The 20,789-nt window shown below is 39.4% G+C and overlaps 1 protein-coding gene and 1 long non-coding RNA gene across 2 annotated transcripts in view; one reads left to right on the top strand and one right to left on the bottom strand.

The window, feature by feature from the left end:
* Positions 1-4,782: 4,782 nt before the first annotated feature.
* The window catches only part of vil1 (villin 1), a 117,437-nt gene continuing 101,430 nt past the window's right edge, over positions 4,783-20,789 (bottom strand). Inside the window, exons 18-21 of the mRNA XM_084689292.1 lie at positions 20,449-20,637; positions 20,173-20,241; positions 19,793-19,936; positions 4,783-5,645 (exon numbers count right to left, since the gene is read on the bottom strand). Of these exons, the coding sequence (XP_084545418.1) occupies positions 5,532-5,645; positions 19,793-19,936; positions 20,173-20,241; positions 20,449-20,637 (516 nt within the window). The 3' untranslated portion in view covers positions 4,783-5,531. The remainder of the gene's footprint in view (positions 5,646-19,792; positions 19,937-20,172; positions 20,242-20,448; positions 20,638-20,789) is intronic.
* On the top strand, positions 5,555-20,760 carry LOC146234384 (uncharacterized). Its single transcript, XR_014741664.1, has 3 exons — positions 5,555-5,639; positions 19,804-19,907; positions 20,632-20,760. It is a non-coding gene; the product is annotated as an uncharacterized LOC146234384 (long non-coding RNA).

The following is a 20,789-nucleotide window of genomic DNA, read 5'->3' as shown; positions in this document are numbered from 1 at the left end:
ATGCAAAAAGAGAAATAATTCAGAAAAATTTGAAAATTTAGTAGAAAGTCATTTGCTCAGGTTTCAAAAGGCCTGAAATGTTTGTCAGAAAGTACCTGCACCGAGATGAAGGCATAAAACTACAGAAAAAAGAAAAATGCTAAACAAAGTGAAAAAAAATCAGAAAGAAGAGAAACAATGCATAAAAATGTGAACATTTAGCAAAATAAAATTTGCTGGAGTTTCAAAAGGCCTGAAATGTATGTTAGAATAGACCTGCAGCAAGATGAAGGCAGAAAAGTACACAAAAGAGGGGAAAAATGCAAAAGTACTGGTAGTTGGAAGATTCTGCTGTGAAAGGTATTTTTGAAAAGACCTGGAGCAAGATAAAGGCAGAAAACGGAAGAAAAGAAGAAGAAAAATGCAAAACAAAAAGGGGAACATTTCAGAGAGATGAGCTGGAGGAAAATGTCGAAATTGAGCAGAAAAACAGTTGTTCAAGTCTGGGTTGAACAAATTTGAAGGTAATAGGACAACACTGGAATGACTGGAACTTGCTGGAAAAACGTAGCAACCGCTGGTCATTGGCAATAGACTGGCAACATTTCTAACCTAGAATCTCAAAAACGGAGGATAAACTAATCATGCGTGCCTGCAAACCCAGTCCTGTTCAGACACTTAATTTAAGATGACATCAAAATAACAATGCATAGTGCAGGGTTGCTGATGTTGTCGTTGTCCCTGGTGAGTTTTTTTAATAGTAAATAACAAGATCATGCTACATCTATCCAGCGGATCATTTCTTGCAAGTGTGTCAAAGTGGTATGTAGATCTACTACTTCAAATTGAAAACCGAGAAGATATTTAGAGTAAAGACAAGTTACTTTACATCTATGTTCAATATTGTCAATTAAAAGTAAAAGCTGTCCAGTTACGAAGCGTTTGTTCGTAGGATTAACGCCAGCTGCAGCAAACACTTAGCTAAGCTACCCCAGCCCTGGCTTGGCTGTTCGTGAAGGTCAGCTATGACAGTCGCGCCTCGATTTTGCATATTTCTCTAAAACTTGCTAAAATAAAAACGATCTATTTATATTATGTACACTTTAAGCTCAATGTACATACCTTGTTTGGCCAATTTGGTTGATTGTGGGAGAAAAAAAAGTCGAACCGTTTTTAGTTATGGAGAGAGCCATCGCGCTAGCTCGATTATGAGAGATGTAGCCAGAATCCACACCTCAAACAAGTTAACCTAGACGCAAAACTGTACGTCCAATCCAAACAATAATGATATTTTCCGAGACCCAAGACTCTGCCGAAGCCATTGATATCCTTTATGTGTCTGTGCGGTCAGAAATACAACTCTTTTGGCAGTTTCCAAAACGTCACCCAATTCTGCTTCATGGTGCGTGTCTGTTTGGTTGCCACGGTGATGGCGCAGCTGTGATCGCTAACGAGCTGGGCAGAGAGAATCACAAATTTAGCTGGAATCCACACCTCAAACAAGTTAACCTAGACGCAAAACTATACGTCCAATCCAAAAAATTCAGATATTCAGAAATACAACTCTACCGGCAGTTTAAAAACAAGTCTACTTTCGAAATTCTCTGACGAATTTTACCCACCTCTCCATTGAAGTTAGTGAGAGAATTTGAAAGGCTGCTCTCGCTTCAAGGCTCAAAGCTGAAAATCTGTAAATGTGAGCTCTTTAGTAGTTACATTGGCTGAAAGAGGACACGTTTTCCTACATTTTAAGGTACAACTTGTTTCTGTAAGTTAAAGTATATGAACGTCAGAGGAATTTGTTTGTCAATTTTAGTTGAATATCAGAAAAAGTGTGCCACTGCTGGCTGCTCAATCATAAAAATCAAGAAGTAGCTAAATTTTTTATTTGCACAAAAACCTTAATTCTTTAAAAAGTATAAAAGTGAGAAATACCAGAAGTCATAGCCACCATCTCCTGAAGGAGCTGTACGTTTTGATACAAAAAATTTTAGGAATCGGTGAAAGTATGCAGGACTAGTTAAAGGCCAAAAAACGGCGGAAGAACTGAGAAGTTGAAAAGCAATTCTCACAATAATATATATGTGAGATAACAATGGTTTGTGCTCGCCGAAGGCAAGCACACCCCAATAACGCAGAATGACGTCGATCTTAAAATGATACTACATCACACAGAAAAGTAATTAGCTAGCTGAAAAAAGTCTGTTACTGTCTGAGCAGTGTGGAACTGGCATTGGTTTTCTGGACATTCTAAAGACAATCACCAATAACTGCCAACTTCAGAATGTTGGGATTCGTAGGAGTTTGTTGGGGCAGTGTGCAAGCTGCTTAAAGCATCTTGGCTAATTTTATGTCTGCAACGTCTAACATGCGACTCAAGGCAGTTATCGGAAATTCTGCTTTGGATTAACCATAATACATTGCTTTAAAGCGCGGCGCAATGTGAAGGTGACGTAATCAAACAGCGCTGTCCCCATTTATGCAGGAATTTAACAGAACCTATATACAACCCGTTACACTTCCATGGGTGTATTAGGCCCCTTCCACACTAGCCCGGGTAAATACAAATACGCGTATTCTGATTGAAAACGATCTCCGTCCACACTAACGTTTTCATATCTTTTTCCAAATGTTTGCCGTCCACACTAACACTGGTACATGACAATTGTTGTCATGGTTACCCCACTACTGCCCCTCCCTCCCGCCACACTGCTCTGTTTACATACTCCTCAGGCAATACTATTTGGTAAAATTGTCCCACCAGCTAGCTGTTCAGCAAGGTCTCACCCAGAATTGCCGCTCTATGTTTGGTTTAAACCGTCTTCTCTGCCTTGTCCCCCTATAGTTCAGGCACACCAAGTAGGCTACAACGCTCGCCTTCTGCGTAGGAGTAGCGCGTATCTATTAAGTGTTCTAAAACTGGTTGTTCCCATCCTTGATTGTGATTGGCTATATTGCGTTCCATGCCGTTGTCAAATCCAGCATAACCTTTCAAGTTGTCCTCATAACATTCTTTAACATTCCATATTACTGCGCATCGAATATTTCAAATAAAAAAAGACGTTACAAAGTTACAAGTAGGGATGAGTATTGATAAAATGTTAACAAATCCGATTCCTTATCAATTCCTGCTTATTGATTTGATTCCTTACTGATTCTCCCCTCTACAGCCAACTAGGTCTGTGCGTCCTGCACCACCCCCCCAAACACACAAACTCATTCTACACCAGTCAGATGGCTGAGCGGTGAGGGAGTCAGGTTAGTAATCAGAAGGTTGCTGGATCGATTCCCCGCCGTGGCAAATGACGTTGTGTCCTTGGGCAAGGCACTTCACCCTACTTGCCTCGGGGGGAATGTCCCTGTACTTACAGTAAGTCGCTCTGGATAAGAGCGTCTGCTAAATGTAATGTAAACAAATTTCTCCAACTGACTTTGAATGGTTCTGAAATGAGCTAATACCTACCACCTCTAGGCCTCTTCAGGCCTCTGTTTTCAAAACAAAATCTAGTCGGAGATAGAAAACTTTAAGTTTCCTTGTGTTCAAGCTTCTATTACTCCACCAGTAGGACTTACATGGGTCCTAACAACAGGGGAAATAACACAGTGTCACCTTTCAAAAGAGACCATTTATGCATTTAGGGTGTATCATGCATGTAGGGCCTACTCCAAATGGTTCAACAACAACTTTCAATGTACTTTGGGTATTGTTTAGGCGTTTTCAGGCACATTTAACAAGACTATTAAAAGGTTAAACAATTAAAATGCTAAGTTAAATAATGGATTAAAAATCAATATGCTCAGTTTAATAATGGGACACACGAACATTTGCTGATAACACCAAGCCCCCACCCCTCGCCGCTCGGCTTGAAGCAACGGCCCCGGATTCCGAATCTTCCAGTCATTTTTATTCTATTAACTCTAGTCAACATTTACAAAACTATCTCCCCCAATCATTTTTGAAAAGGTATTATGATTGTAGTAGAGTTATCGGGGATGCAGTCACTTATAGAAACAACCCAGTAACACCAGAGATCAAGGTTGACAACGCAACGCTACTTAACCACAGGGAAAATGCAGCTATGCAGCACAGACAAACTAGGTATATCTCAGCCATCCATCAGTAGAACACATAACATTGCAAACAAAATTCTTTTTGCAGACTCCACACCAACAATTCATATGGCAGCTTTTTTGCGTATTCACTATTTGTTTAGGAGATGCACAGAGACTAACAATTAGTTAGTAAGGGTGTTGACATCTAGTGTTGGATCATTCTCATAGAGTCGGCTCTTATAGGTGAACGATGGGAGCCGGCTCTTATCTCAGAAGATCCAGATCTATTTATATGGCCTGTCAATTTATTTGTATTAATATAATTACTAAACAAAATAAGAAATTAAACATAATTGGCCTAAATGCTCAAGCGCGCACATTTGTTTTGACTGTTGGCTCAGACTAACAGCCTCACCTGTGAGATGGTCTCCAGGATACTGTCGCTAGAAATCAAGTTTGATAGCATTGTATTGACCGTTGCCTCTCATCTGCAGTGACAGGGTTTAAATGATAGGTAAATGTCATCAGATCCTTATAATGATTGCCTTATGTCTGTTAGATAAATGTTTCCTTAACATTTAGTAACAAAGCTTTTCAAACACTGAATACTTTTGGATTAAAACATTACATTATTCAGAATCTATAAGATAGTCAGGAATGACATTTCCTGACAAATCAGCTTCAACGTCTTGAATCTATCTTGGGACAAATCAACCAAAATAAGATATGACAAACAAACATTGGGGAAATATTGTTTATTGACTGGTTAGTATGACAACTGAAATACCTCAATTTACATATTAATCTGTGGAAAGAGATCTAACTAATGAATCTATGCAAAGAGATCAAAGAACAGAAAGCCAAATAACGTTATTTTCATTTGAGTCTCATTAAATCTGGTGCTTTAGATCTTGACACAAATTGTGAAATACATTACATCTACTTAGTTTCCTATTTAATCTAGTTGAATCTAGTTCAAAAATAAATACACGTACAGAGCCAACATTAATTTATAAAAATTAGACCTTACTGGAATTTTGAAAGAAACAACAGTTTCTTTACAGGAAAAAGGTTAATTTTATAACAGTGTCTATGTAAAGTCTAATATGGCAAAGTCTTAGGTGGCAGATTGTTTGATTACTCAATTGTAGATTATGTAGCAACAGTTTATTAGCAAGATCATTTACACAATGAACGCCAATCTTTTGGTTATCACTGATCCAGACATTCTCTGATTAAGCATACACTGAACAAGCATAATTGGGCCTCTGATCACAACGGAATCTATTTTGACAAAGTAGTTTTTCTATTGTGTGAATCAACTAATAATCCGTGAAATAATCCGAGTGCAGAGCATCAAAAATTGAATTGCCTGACAAATGTAAAGGGTTAACAGACACATTTAAATGGAATTCAATTTAATTACATTTTTTTACGCAGGTATTGACTATTTGATATCATCAGGTCAGGATTAAACCTATTGTGTACATTTCCTCATTTTAAAACAGACCATGTTCTTTCTTCAGATTCTGCTGCTTCCACAACGGCATGGAATAGAAGTCTGGTCTGGACACACCCAAAGTCTGAGCAAAGTCTTCATTTGAGAGGTACTCCTGTAAAAGAAGTAGGATTGAAGGTGTCACAAGCAAAGTTGTCATATAGTTATCCTGCCAGCGTAATTAATACTTAAATAAAATAAAGTCTAATGGCAGGAAGGACTTAAGATAGCCATTCATGAGGGACCAGTCACCCTACCAGCCCTGCCAGTTTTAAGAGTAGTTTTAAGACTATTACTGGCAGGGCAGGTTGCTAATCAAATTGTTTTATTTTGTTCTTACTGTTAATACTGTTTATAATATTTAAATTGAGAAGAATTGTTCTTCTTTATGTTAGGTACAGATGTTTCTCATTTAATTGTAAAATTATGGAACGTGACAGGTGATATTTTCCCACCAATTAATTTTCAGGGGTGAACTTTGGTAACGTTGTGAAACAGCCGTCAGTAGGCAACTCAGGAAGAGCCCCACTGGTTCTTTAGATTTCCTGTTCTGAATGATAGAATGGAGCAATAATAGTGCCAGCACAATTTTTATCCAAACGTATATTTCAGAAGACACTCACGTATTAGATTTGACCATTTATTGATAACCATAGACATGGAAATAGGTTTGACTTCGCTAGCTATTATATCATAATGTTGATAACTGGGTTTGACAGAAGGTATATTTATGTTTCACAGAAATAAGAAACTTTGAACATTACATCAACCTATTAAAATTATTTGCTATTTATTTATTAACATGCACAAGTCAGTGTAATGGAGTCGGGAGTTGGTGAGACACAATGTTCTCATATAAACTATGTTCAACCTAAACGTGTTGTGAAACATGAGATGGTGGATCTTGGCATAAACAGAGTATATTTTATAATTTTTGGTCTAGGATAAACATTCGATCAACCTATATATTTGTTTCCAGGGATAGTCTAGTGTGCATCACACCATTATCATTTTCAAATAGCGCTTCTGAGAATGTATATAATGTCAGGTCAACCCCAAAACTGGAAAGATTGATTATGGTTCTCAAAAATATGCAGCTGGGGTTTTTGATTGGAGTAATCATTTGGGGAAGCATAAATGGATTTGTTTTAATAGGATATTCTGAGCAAAGGGGTTTTACCATGTGTATAATTTTGGTTATAAAAGCATGCTCATGAGTATGGTGTCTGTGTCTTGCAAATCACTCATCAGCTGTACAATAAACCTTTTGACTAAAGATATTTCAGATAACCTCAAACTTACTTTCTCTTTAATTTTGCCTTGCAATCTACCCAGACGCTCCCATGTTATCCCGCCCCTCATCTCCCTCCATTGACTTCCCATCACGGCCCGTATCAGACTCAAGACCCTGGTACTGACCTTCCGAGCGGCGAACGGGACTACATCCGACTACATCAAGTCTATGCTCCAGCCTTACACCCCAATCCGCCACCTACGATCTTCTTCTGACAACCGTCTGGTGGTCCCACCGCTCAAGAGCGCCCGATCCCAACACAAGCTTTTTCCCTGTCTGGCCCCCCAATGGTGGAATCAATTCCCCACCTCCATTAGAGACACTGACTGTCTCCCCACCTTCAAGAAAAGGCTCAAGACACACTTGTTCCGGGAGTACAACGGTACTTAGGAATGATTGGCATGACCTGATGTTTCCTCCAAGATCACATTGACTCTTATTGAGAGACTTGTTGCTCTTGTTGGTTAGTTGTAACTGACTCAAAACTTTTGTACTCGCAGTGTAACATTTTTGTTGCTTGCTTCTTTTTTTTTCCTCAAAGGTACACCTTTGCACTTATTAGGGTTCCTCCGTCAGGAGGACCCTATTGTAATTGTTGGTATTATTATTAGGGTTCCTCCGTCAGGAGGTAAAAAGTTTTGAAATTTGGCATATTGATACAACATGCCACAACTAAGGCCCAAACACAGACTGGCCCACATCAGACCATAGGGGGCGCCACAGGCCACACCCAAATGTCCACTTTTCAGAGTGGTTGCATTTCCACCCCATTGCTCCAATTCTTCTGAAACTTGGTGTGCATGCCTCATTTTTCATGAAGAACAAAAAAGCCTCAAGGACCCATAAGGTCCGCCATGATGGATTTTCCTGTACAGTGATAATTTGGGAAAACATTCAAAATTCCTCTGCTCTTGAACCAAAGATCTAATTGACTTTAAATTTGGTACATATATGTATCATTGACGTATTGAAAAATGTTACTTAAGGCAATTGAATCAAGTACAAAATGGCTGAAAGGGGTGTATTTATGTAAATGTCCACATTTACTCAATTTGTTTGTGTCACAAAATCAAATGTCATTTTTGAATGATGGTTTTTCAAACCTAATAGGCTTTAAGGTGACATTACTCTGACGTACCGTACACAATTTCACCTTGGTATGTCAAAATATGATTGAATTAGAGCTGTTTCAACTTTCGCTTACCACAGGAGAAACAGCGTACTTTTTTAGACAGTAACTGAACTTGAAAATACTCAACATTGAGATTAGCTCACTGGGCTAGGACGGCGACTTGCAACGGGTAAGGTCATAGGATCGAATCCAGCCACAGTCAATTAGCCCGTCTTAAATTTGAATATCTGTTTAGTTAAACAGGATGACATCGTTCTGAGGTATCATGCGCAATTTCACCTTGATATGTCAAAAGATAATTGAATTACAGCTGTTTAAACTTGGGCCGAATCGAACGATCCATGCTGCAGGAAAAACCCTTTTTTCCTTTTTTGATACAGAAACTGACCAGAATTTCTCAGCCTTGCAGGTAGCTCAATGGGTTGAAAAGTTGTACTGCAAAGCATAAGGTCACAGGTTTGAATCCAAGCACAGTCTTTTGGCCTGAAATAATTTTGATGACTTGTTTAGTTACACTGGCAGACATTATTCTGAAATACCATGCACAATTTCATGCAATTTAACCTTGAAATGTCAACCGTTTCTTAAACTTTGTCCCAAAGCTGACAAAAAACTAATACTCATATCACGCAGTCGGAGCACTGCTAGATAATCAGCGTCAGATCCCTTGGGTACCCAGCATGCAGTGCGGCATGTCCAAAAATGCAAAGACTTGTGGAAAATTGTTTGGTTACAACAGCCTTGCGAGGGATTTCATTTGTTGTGTTCGTTCAATTAAATGTTTGTAATGTTATTGTTGGTTAGTTAATGTAATCTTGTTGGTCAACCTGATTGTGTATGTTGTGTAGTTTAATCGGACCAGAGAGTCGGCTGCTATACCGTTACAGGCTAATCTTGCAAGGAGCTGAATATGACGCTGCCCTAGCCCAGTTTCCCACATGACTTCAGTTAGTTGTGCATTGACTGAGAGTCTGGAGTTGTTCTTGGCCAAACATGAAGTCGTTTTGCTCTCTTGTTGTCCAAGTCTCGATCTTCTGCAGTGTACATGTTTATAATATTTTGCGGAGGAACCCGCATCGCTGCTTGCAGCTATATTTGAGGTTCATGTTGTTTAACTGTAACTTGTTCAACTACATGGTCTTATGGTTCTTCCCTTTGGACCTTATTTAGTTTTCACAATGCATGCTTCATATTTTGGGCGTCTGCCTAATGCATACATGTAATGTAATGTAGCAATGGTACATTGTCTTTAGCCTAATTAAATAAACTACAAAGAATTTACACAAAACCCATGTATGTAAAATGGTGACAGAAGAGATGAGATACAGCTTGTATGCCATACACAATGCTGCAAGGTTTAAATACTAGCTTTATTGTAAAAAAAACTTTATTGTGGTTCCTGCTGTCATTTCACAGTAAACTGATGCACTTTTGGAAGACAAGTTGTTAGTTTGCTTATTTTTTTACATTTATAACATGAATAAATAATACAAACATTTGTCCCCAAAAAGATTTGTATTTTTGGAAAAAAAAGAATTCTGAAGCTGAATTCAAACCAGCAAATACCAGTCTATCAATCTGCTTCTTTAACCACTGGGATACCTGGCAGAACATTTTCATCTGTCCCTAAACAATACAACAACCATCTCCCAAACATTCAATGGCATTCAGACCCTGTTTGTGCCTAATGCAGAAAGCAGTTATTTAGGCAAACAAACCCCAGGATCAATCAGTTTTCAGAAAGTTCTACTTTCTACTTTTTAAATTTAAGACCCGTACATGTTTATTGTTTGCACCTTCCTGCCACAGTAAATTCTGTGTTTGTGTGAACTTACATGGCGAATACATCAAGCAGAGCTGGTTCATGCAGGGGAACGCAAGACATAGCGCCTCATTAGCGGTGCGTCACTAGCAGTGCGTCATATCACGCAGTATGGGCACACCTTCTTAGCAGGGCAAGCCTATTTAATCAGGATATCGCTGCACTCTGCATCTGCAGGGGTATTTGTGGGCCGTGATTGGTCTGCGTTTCCTTTAGTTGGTGGCACAGCTACCAATACATATCTGAGGCAGTGGCGGCTGCTGGTCTTTCGAATAGGGGAAGCTCATTTTCAGCCTATCCTACGTTCAGTGCCGGTCCAAGCACATTGGGCGCCCCGGGCGAGTTTATCACTTGCACGTCGGAAAAGCAAGCAGGGGTTCCTGCAGCTGCCTGAAGACGGCGCCAATATGCCAATTCCCCACAAAGTGAAATGATAGATAGCTGTGGGGAGCTGTGCAATTCTATATATTATATATAAATACTATCAGGGGCCACCTGGGCCGGCGTGACCATTTTCAGCCCGGCAGTGTAATGGCCAAAGCCAGCTCATCCCCCACCAGGGGCAGAGCCATACATTGAACAATCGGGGCTTAACCCGAACCTAGAACCTAGTCAAGGTTTTGATGCGACATGAATTCGGAACTTCACCTGAATGCAATTTTTGGCATTAATTTCTGTGCAAAATAGTTAAACCACCTAAACGCAAAGCATCCCTTAGGTAATGCGGAAGATGCCGGGCCAAGCACTGATGTAACACAGGGTTAGAGTTGTTGTCAAACTACTATGTTTGAGTGCAACCGAGGCAAGCCCGTCACAGCTCTATCAGCCAAGCTAACGAATATCCTCGCTGACCTGGCTTGAGAAACTTGTTCTCAAAGACTTACTTTTATTCATTATTTGGGTAGCACACATATTCTGAATGCATGCGGCGTAATTCAAATGAGCCATTTTAATCTAGTTTGATCTAGATTAATTCCAAGATTACAGTGAGATTAATCTATATATTAAAAAAAACTATGCCCACCACTTTTTTTGTCAGTTTTTACATCAACACATCAGCACTTCTTACCCTGAGCTCTAGAGTTTTTGCAAGCAGAAGTCGAATGGGGGTTCTCAGTCAAAAAGAGGGGGAAACGTGCAACATAGAAGAGTGCACCGTTATCGCACAAAGACTTGTATGAGACCATGTCCATGTGTATGGTGGGGTGACCAAAGTGCAAAACAACAAACGAGATGCTAAACTACTCTGCAACTGAATGCACCAGTTACAGAGCTGACCTGGATAATGAAAAAGGCAAAAGGGAAAGGAATGAGCAAAAGCTGAAGAGAAAGAATGGTGAAGAAAATCTTTGATGAGCTGAAGAAGAAGATAAAATCTACAGAACATGTATGCGAGAGTTTACAAATGGATGCAGACAACTTTGCAAAATAAAAGCACAATATACTGCAGGGACCAAAATGTCAACACTGATAACAAAATCAAACACACTGAGGAGACGACCAAAGGAAAAGCAAAAGCAGTTGCTAGTCCAAAATAGGTCAATTAAGAAGGCTGCTGAGCTGCAACACATCTATTGTATATGTATGTGTTGCATACATATACAATGCAACACTATGCTATATGATGTATATTGTTTCTAAAAGAAGCACGGGGCATATAGGGGGAAATATTAGGACAAATCTAAGGGCCCCTGGCTGACAAGGGCCCCAAAAATAGAAAAACTGATAGAAATTATCTTTTTTTTTCATGGGGACCAAAATTCCTAGGCGGCGCCCCTGAAAAGAAGTTATAAAAAGGAAATACACAAAGTTTGGTTCTTATTATTCCTCCCTAGAATTACGCAGGCATATTTTAACACAGAGCAGAGTCTTAAGACCCCATTGAAGATAAAAATATATATATTTGCACTTGATCCAATCCCACAACCCTACTTTTTAAAACTATTCCTAGATACCAAATTTTTTCTATTAAATGCTGCAGCGTTTATTATACAATGTTCATTTTTGGTGCAGCGTTTATTCGAGGGCGGCCTTTTTTTGAGTGCGGCGTTTAATTAGTAAGAGAGATTTAGTAAATTGTAGCTGCAGTGCATCCATAGACAAAGAATAGACAAGGTCAAACACAAATCCTAGTGTAAAATTGAAGTTGTGCGTTTAGTCGGGAGTACAAGTGTACAAGTTGCTGGCATTGTGACTAATGAATCACGCAGCCTGTCGTGTCATTTGTATTAGGGTTAGCAGCATGCTGAAACATTCTTACACTTTAGCTTTCAAACAGAAAGTTGTGCAGAAAGCACTCACCAGCAGTACCAGATCTGTAGTACGCGGACTTGGGGTTGATGAAAGGCGAATAGATAGACTGTTTTAATGTAACCAATTAAATAACCGTTTTCTGATTTGTTTTGGTGCAGCGTTCAATCGAGGGTGGTGTTTATTTGAGGGTGGTGTTTATTTGAGGGCGGCGTTTAATCGAAGAAATACGGTATTTGTGTTTTATCATCCAGGATTTTCAAATGGTCAAAATCACACTGGGGAAAGCTCATGTAAGCCTATTTTTGCTCATGTTTTGGTTTAATTGCATATTCTGCCATCATGCAAATATTTTTTGTAAAACGGATAAATATAACAAATTAATGCATTTTGCATATTCACACATGAGCGACCCTTACAAAAAAGAAGTACACTTCAAGTTTATTTTGTAAGTATACTTAGTATGAAAAAGTATACTAATATCATGTTACTTAAAGTATACTAGCAGTGTACTTATTTCTATACTATTTTCGTACGATTGTAAAATGAATTGGCCCACTTTTTAGGTCATTTAGTACACTTAAATTAAGTTGTTGGTGGGTCCGTTCTCTTCTAGGGATATTTCAAGAATTTAGCCTACTCATATTGCATAATTCATTAAGAACACCCTTTGAAACAAGGAACCCCCTTTGAAACAAGCTACTGTAACGGTGCGTTCACACTGCAGCGGGGCGGGCAGAGCAGGGCGTCATCTTCCAATTCATTTTCAATGAAACCAGGCGTATGAACCTCGCGTAGGGCATTGTGGGAAGGCGAGTGGGGGCGTCGACGCTCGCGTAGGGCATTGTGGGAAGGCGAGCGGGGCGTCGAAAGTTGGATTTTCTCAACTTTATGTAAATGACGTAATTTTCTTCTGTGCAAGCTGCATAGCCTAGCTAGCTCACCAGGCACACGATTAACATCCAACGTTGAAATGCTGGCTGGCAGCCATTCGCTATCCATGCAGTGAATGTGTAGTGGCAAGTCATCATCTAGCAATTGATTTGCAGAGATTTCGAGTAATATAATAAAAGGGTACACATGTCAACGTTTATGTCTGATGTATCTTTTTTGTAGATAAGATCATGTCAGATCGAGAAAGCGTATCGGATTTTTGCTTAATGTGTGTAAAAGTTGTACTTTGTCTGCACATTTGCCAAGACATTGTACGAACTACAACAGTGATTTAAGAGAAAACTACAGCTCTGAATTAATCTGTCTGACATGCCCCCGAGCGTGGTGCACTGTGGGAAGGCCAGCGGTGCAGAGCGGTAAAAAACGCTGCAGTGTGAACGCACCGTAACAACGTTGTCACGTCAGTATTTCAGATGGAATTGCGATTCAAATAGTACCGTCTGCTAACTGAAAAAAAAGTCTCCCAAAACGCAAATAAGTTTAATATTAATTTAGGGGGACATGGCTAATTCAAAAGCAGTTTGCTAGAGGCAAGCTAGCTGCCGTTGCTATCCACACTCCACTGATTGTTTGAAAGCGCAGGAAATTAAATGTTTCTTTTGTAAGGGATAATTAAGCAATAAGCCCCAAGAGGCCGTGGTTTGCGCTGATTTTAGAACAGGTAACGGGAGTTGTTAGGCACGACGCAAAGCGGAGTTTTCGCCAGTTTTGTTTCGCCATGAAAGGGCTTATTTCCCCGATAATGACCGGCGTTCTATACATTATCCCGCTTATTACACGGCTACTTGTCAACAAAAATAACTTAACACAGTGTGTCTTTTTACAATGTATTTGTTACCATTCGTATTGTTGATCAGCAGAGAAATAGTTTGCCAAAGACCTGAACTTCATAGACGTTGAACATTCTTTAGGCTTCAAATCAGCTGACGTCGCTAAGCAACTGAGTATGCTGGGGTTGAAAAGTTACCGGACTACTTGTGGAGTGCTACGAAAGACGTGAATCTGAGGCAAAAAGTCCACTTCCCTTGACAGTGACAACAGATAACAGACCGTTGCTATGAATAACTGATTATTCATAGCAACGGTCTGTTATCAAAAAATAATTGACCGCAGAACGTTGGGAAGCCCCATTCAAGTGAATGCGGCATTCTACAGCATTAAGAACAGCCGTGTAATAACTTCTCTTAAAGTAGTCTACACGCGATAGGCTACGGATAGCTGGGCCGGGGGGCCCTACCGTAACAATACGCGTCAGCGAGGATGTGATGGCAACACTAGACAAGGTTTTTTGATAAACGTCTATGTTTCTTTTACATAAAGCTCAATTAAACAATTTTGCGCTCAAATAATGGCCAAAAAAAATTGCTCGGGCGCTATGCGCGCCCGCATTACGTGTGGAAGTACCTATCTTGCATCACCTCAAACGCGTACGTCCTAGGTTTAATAATTTTTACAGTCTGCAGGGATGCAACCGGCGCGCTGTTCGGCGCCTCCCGCTTTTTTCACGTCAGTTTGGGTGACTTGTGTGAATCGTGCAGATCCGAAGAGTTTTTTTTTAAGGGGGGGGGGGGGGTCTGATTATAATTGCACCAACAGTAATTCTGGATTGCCTCCACCAAACAAGTATATAGGAAATAAGCAAATCAGCAGTATGTGCGCAAGCCTACTCGTGGATGTCGCCTACTGTCATGGATTTTATTGGGAAGGTGACCATACACAGCTTGTGGCAAGTAGAATAAACTACCTCTCAAAAGTAAGACCCTACAGGCCTTGTCCTCCATTGATCCTGTGGTGAGGGGCCATTCCCAGGCTACTCAGCTGAAGGAGTTGGCTTGGATCATCAACATTTAGTGCCCTTAGGTGGCCAGGAAGAAGAGGAAGGAGTAAAACCAGAAGAAGTGCTAGATAGTTTAATAAGAGTTTATGTATCGGAATAAAAAATGAAATAGAATATTCCAAATAAGTGTTGGTGTATTTTGATCTTCAGAATGTCATTTTACTCAATTTGCATGTAGGGGTGGGCCAGGGATGTCAGGGGGTTGGTGGCAAAGTAAGGATATGGATATTTGCTGCGGGGCGAGGGCTGAAATTACTTCTCTCTTTTTTGACCATACATGTGTTTGCATCCCTGAGTCTGGCTCTGTGCCTGATTAACACTCGGATTGTTAGCAGTCTCAAAAAATGTATCAACATAAAAATAAAACTATCCCTTTCTGTAATCATGATACCCCCAGAAAAGTTCACTGGAGAGGGGTGGGTGGGGGGGGGGGACCAAATAGCAAATCTCGCTCCAAGGTTTTTGCAAAATTTGGCAGCCCTGTACTTAGGGTTAGGGTTAGCATCAAATATGCTGACCCATTGGCTGTCTTCACAATAGTCATATCGTCATAACATTTCCCTTTTTCTGTTTTTTCGTGTGAAATTGAACTATAAAAGTAGAAGCTAACGGTGGCTAACTTGCTAGCCACAGTCACTGACCAACCAACGCAATCGCTACCAAGACAGTCTAGTAGTAGTAGTAGCCTACAATTTACCGGGGCACCTTCTCCACACAGCAGGGCTATATCGCATTTTGCCTTGTTACTGACAATGATCGCTACCACTGACATGTTTATGAATGAGTGATTTTCCCCTAAATAAATGTCCAACTTATTTACGTTTTTGGGGGCATATTGTCAGTTAGCCTAGTACTATTTGAATCACAATTCCATCTGAGATAGCTACTGCTGGTAACGTCGTTGTTAAAATAAGCTTCAAATGTTTTTTTTATTAATGAATGAATGCAATATGAGTAGGCTAAATGCCTGAAAATATCACGAGAAGGGAAAAACTTACAATGCCGTTTAAGTCATAGAGATTAGGTCAATTTATACACTGGTCTGCCAAATGTATTCGTTTTGATTGAACTATGAGGTTGTTGATCACCATTCCCTCTTGCAGGGGAAATGAGAAGACAAATATTTCATTCTACTCTTCACTCTTAGTATTTTGAGTTGTAAATGAGCAGAAAAAAATATGCTTTTAAATCTATGTAATCTTTATAAATAATAAGTAGGCTATGCATTTTAATATAAAATATACAGAAATGTAATTTAAATACGGACCCCTGCAACCAACGCAAGTAAGCAAGCACACCCTACAATTTCCCCAGAAATTGTACCCTCTCTATTATTATTATTTTTTGTATCCGATTCATCGATTAATCGAAAAAAGAGCCGACAGATTAATCGATTATTAAAATAATCGTTAGCTGCAGCCCTACCTATAATAGTAATATCGTTACTGTAATCTAGGGCTGCAACAAACGATTATTTTGATAATCGACTAATAATATAACGATTATTAGATCGATTAGTCGACTAATCATCTATTATTTCATTGATTAATCAGAATGCTTTGAACAATTATTCAGCTTTTGCTATTTGTTAAAACAGTGTTATACTTGTTCTAACTAATAAATAAAACCAAGAAATCACTTCGGCTTTTGAAAAACATATTTGTATTGCACTTTGAGCCAACTGAACAGGCGATTACATCTCTTTTTGTCCAATTGTGTCCAACCTAAATAAAAAAATGCTCTCAAGCATTGTTTCGATCATGTTGCTTTAAAGTTTTTAAAAGATAAATAAACAAAAAGTCAGTTGTATTACAGACAAAAAAGGAGGAATGTAAACATATCTCTTGTAAGACAACAGGGTTCTGTTCAATGAAAAACAGTGAGTAACAGTATAATTTCTGGACTGGCTTTTTGTTTGTCTCATTTCAATGGTCGTATACACTGAACTGTATAACTGCTGTCTGTGGACATATTGCTACGGTGTTAGTATCCGTGAAATAGTGCGTAATTTGTTATTATTTACGTTTTTGGGGGCATATTGTGTGTAGCTAACTAGCCATCCAGGTTGAGCACACTCACCTCTTGCCGTTTCCATCTCCTCTTGTGCGGGGATGCTTTCGTTTTAAATGTTCATGTATGCACGTTGTGCTACCATGGAAAACAAGTTCCGCCTTGCACACATTACATATTACAGTATTTTTAGTTGGATCTTTGGTAAAACTTTCCCACACAAAACTTTATCAGGCCCGTTTCCACCCTAAAATATTTACCGCAGTTTTCTTCTATAGAGCTCCGGGAGTTGACGTCACGCAATCCCAGTATGCACCGGTCATTGCCATTTTGGCAGTAAAGTGGAGAGCCAAGTGGAGCGCCAGTGTACATACATATATACTTACATACATATTATATATAGTTTAATTTGCTGCCAATTTCAATGAACGTTGATTCAACATGGTAGATAGCTGCTGTATGCCGGGATGCCTCTGAACCATTGGGAAAAGATAAAGGAAGAGCATTTTAGGATTCCTAAGATCCAGAAAGAAGAACCCCATAATTCCTGACAACCATCTATGGTTTCAACTGAGGATCATTCAGTCTCTTGGAATGACTTAATTGTTATAAATATGTAACTGCATTTTTGTGATGAAAATTACACTGATATAATGTACGTTAGCCAACATTAGTAGCTAACCGTTGATGAACGTTACAGTACAGACTAGCTAACGCTAGCTAGCTATACCAGTTATAAAACTGACTGCATAAATGTTACACATAGCAATTTGTAGCCGGTAGACTTCAAAGCTGAATATTCATCACTAATCCAGCTGATTAAGTCCATTTATATCCCTCCAGGGTTTTGTAGGCTTTCAAAGACTCTCCAGAGTAGGACGAAGGAAAGTTGTAGCCGAAATATCTGGTCTGGATACAGAAAGTCAGGGAAACTTTCCGTTTCACTCGTAAAGGTCGTAAAAATAACTCCGGAAGCATTATATGGATCACTGATGTTTAATCGATCAAGTTTTGCTTTATAGCTGCCTCTGTCTTTTGAATTAAAGTGGGCAGTGAACTCGGACAAGTTGGAATCTGTACTGGAGCTGTCAGAGCAGTTCATTTTTGCCACTGCTATACTGCCAAAATGGCGTCGTAAACAGTAAAGTCACGTGGGGTCCGGAGCTCTATTGGATAGCATACGGGAGGGCTACATTAGTGTAGCGCTACAGCGCCGCACTGGTCAAATCATGTTATTGCAGGCACTTAAAATACGTCCTATGAGATCAAACAATTTGTCAACAACAGAAATGTTTGTCGACAATTTTTTATTGTTAACGTTGTCGATAACGTCGACTAATCATTTCAGCCCTACTGTAATCCGTTACTTTGTAACTCGTTACCCCCAACACTGCCCATGATGCAGTCAGTGATTAAGATGTCAGTAAAACACAAATAAAGATGACTTGAACTATAGATAGTGCATAGTGCTGTGATGAAATTGGTGACACACACACACAGATGTCTGGAATTATAGATAGTGCAGTGCCCGTGATGCAGCTGGTGATGACAGTTGTTCTCAGTGGTTTGGTACCTACATTTTTCTGACTAAATGTTTATTATTATGATTGATGACTCATTATTAATAATTTGTACTGTCAAACTATTAAAATATTTATTCACGATTAATCGCATTGATGTCATAGTTAACTCTCGATTCATCGCAATTATTCGCACATTTATCTATTCTAAATGTCCATTGATTTCTTTCTGTCCTTTTATTTTCTAATTTTAATGCTCTTATCAACATGGAAAAGTGGATCGGATTGCTTAGTGCAAATGTAAAAACAATAATTGAAAACAACATTGCAATCGCCTGGCTTTGAGGAGGGGGCAGAGAATTTGCATCTGTGTGTTTGGCCATCAAGTGGTATTTCAGACTGGACAGGCTGCGATGATAGCTCAGTTCACAATGACAAAACACACAGATCGCTTTGGTCTTGTCAATGGAACCATTTGCCCACTTTTTTAAAGTAAATTTTCCATTCAGAATCTTATTGGCATCCATTTCGGCGTCTAGCGCTCGCCATCCACTCAAAACGTAACGTTACCCTACTGCTCATTAGCTGGCTTGCAAGTCCATACAAGTTTGTGCGGCGTGCCTGTTGTTTTGTTTCCGGTCTAGCTACATCGGTTGTGGTGTTATAGTTTTTCTAACATCAGTAGTTGCTACAGCAGCATGTGAAAAAAACTACAGAGTTTGCTTGGCCAAAAAGAACGTTAATCACGCGATCTACGCCGTTATACTGGGTTTGCGTTAACGCCATTAATAACGTGTTAAACTGACAGCAGTATTAATAATATTTTTTAATTTGTGGGGTTTTGGGTCTGTGAATGAGAATAAGTTGGATATGGTTTGAGCAATAGGCTATACCACTTAAGAGCTGCTCAAGCATTAACGCTAGCTAACAAACTAGTTAAATGTATTCGACTCAGTGTAGTTGGGTGCATGCACCCTTGATGATTAGTTTGTAGATGGTAAGTTATTGATGATGAGAAGTATAAATTGTTATTTGTAACACTCTCTAGTTTTAAGCGATGTCATTGTTATTTTAAGTAAGCAAACTAATTAGAATATACCGATCACACAACATCTCACATCATATTGCATCTTTCCGCAACGCCAGAAACCTCAAATTAAATGAGGAACGTTGATTTGCAATAGCACACACTCATCTGTACAAGATCACTTGTTAATCATTGGTCATTGTATGCTACTTGGTATTCTGTGTATACTTGGTGTATATATTCTTGGAATACAATGCCGTGTATAATTTGTTTATAACTGTAATTTGTGTGTGATTGTTTGATTACATTTTACATGAGCAATTTTCCCTAGGGGATGAATTAAACCCATCTTTCTCTCTTTCGACTCTTCGTTGTGTCAACTACAGTGTAATCCAATTTTGATATCATCAAATTACCTCTTTTCTAGTGGGATCCACTCCATCTGGGATGTCCTCAGCCAGGCAGTTGACCAGCTTGTCAGCAGGGAAGATGGGCAGAACAGTGGGAGACAGAACTCCCACTTCTGTCAAGGTTTGTGTGGAGTTGGAAGTAGGCCTGTCCTATACCCAAACACAGACACCCATTACCAAACTACTCAATCCAATCCAAACTGAATTCCTCCATTGGGAGGAATTGTAGGCTTTTGTGGGTTCTGACAAAAACATCAAGAGTAAGAGTTGGCTGATACTGACAAAGTACAGTGTAGCAGTAATGGAGTATTACTGTAATTTTCTTGCCATTATGTACAGAGAGAATGAAGGAAGATGTTGAGGTGCAGTAAGATAAGTCTACTCACCACTGTAATTTGGATTAAGTCAGTGGCATCCCCAAGCTCAGCCTTGAGTTCTTCATAGGACTTCCCCCCCTTTGGTCACAGTCACAATATTGACATGGACAGTTATTTCAACAATTCTCCCTTAACTTAGTTCAGGTACTAATTTAGTTTCCCTTGCAGTGCATAAATAAAATATGAATGACAATGAATAGTAAAAAGACTACACTGTGCTGTTCATTAAAATCATTTAATTAACCTAGCTGTTAAACAAATGATTACTACTGTACATGTACATACACTCCACATGCAGGGGTCCCAGGCTTTGAACCACCCTGTAAATGTGGGGGGCTCAAAGCCTTGTTTGACCAGTACAATGGTGGTTTCCACATCCCGACCCCCAGGATGGGTGAGCAGATATTCCTGTGCTGTGCTGATGGCTGCTTCCTTCTCTTCTTTATTGGCTCCATTCCCAATCCACAGAAACACCTGTGATGGAAGACACAGTCGAGACAGAACATAGAGACAGAGGAAGGACACTGAGGAGGGTAGAGAAGGAGTCTGCACTTGGAATTTTCATTGAACATTCATATTATTCAGTTGGAATTGGAGTTGTAAGTTAACAAATGCAAAGATTTTTT

This window comes from Hypomesus nipponensis, chromosome 23 (genome assembly GCF_054491055.1).
Source record: "Hypomesus nipponensis isolate SF chromosome 23, ASM5449105v1, whole genome shotgun sequence".
NCBI classification, from domain to species: Eukaryota; Metazoa; Chordata; class Actinopteri; order Osmeriformes; family Osmeridae; genus Hypomesus; species Hypomesus nipponensis.
The sequence above is the reverse complement of the archived record's forward strand: the minus strand, read 5'-3'. Positions and strand labels throughout refer to the sequence as shown.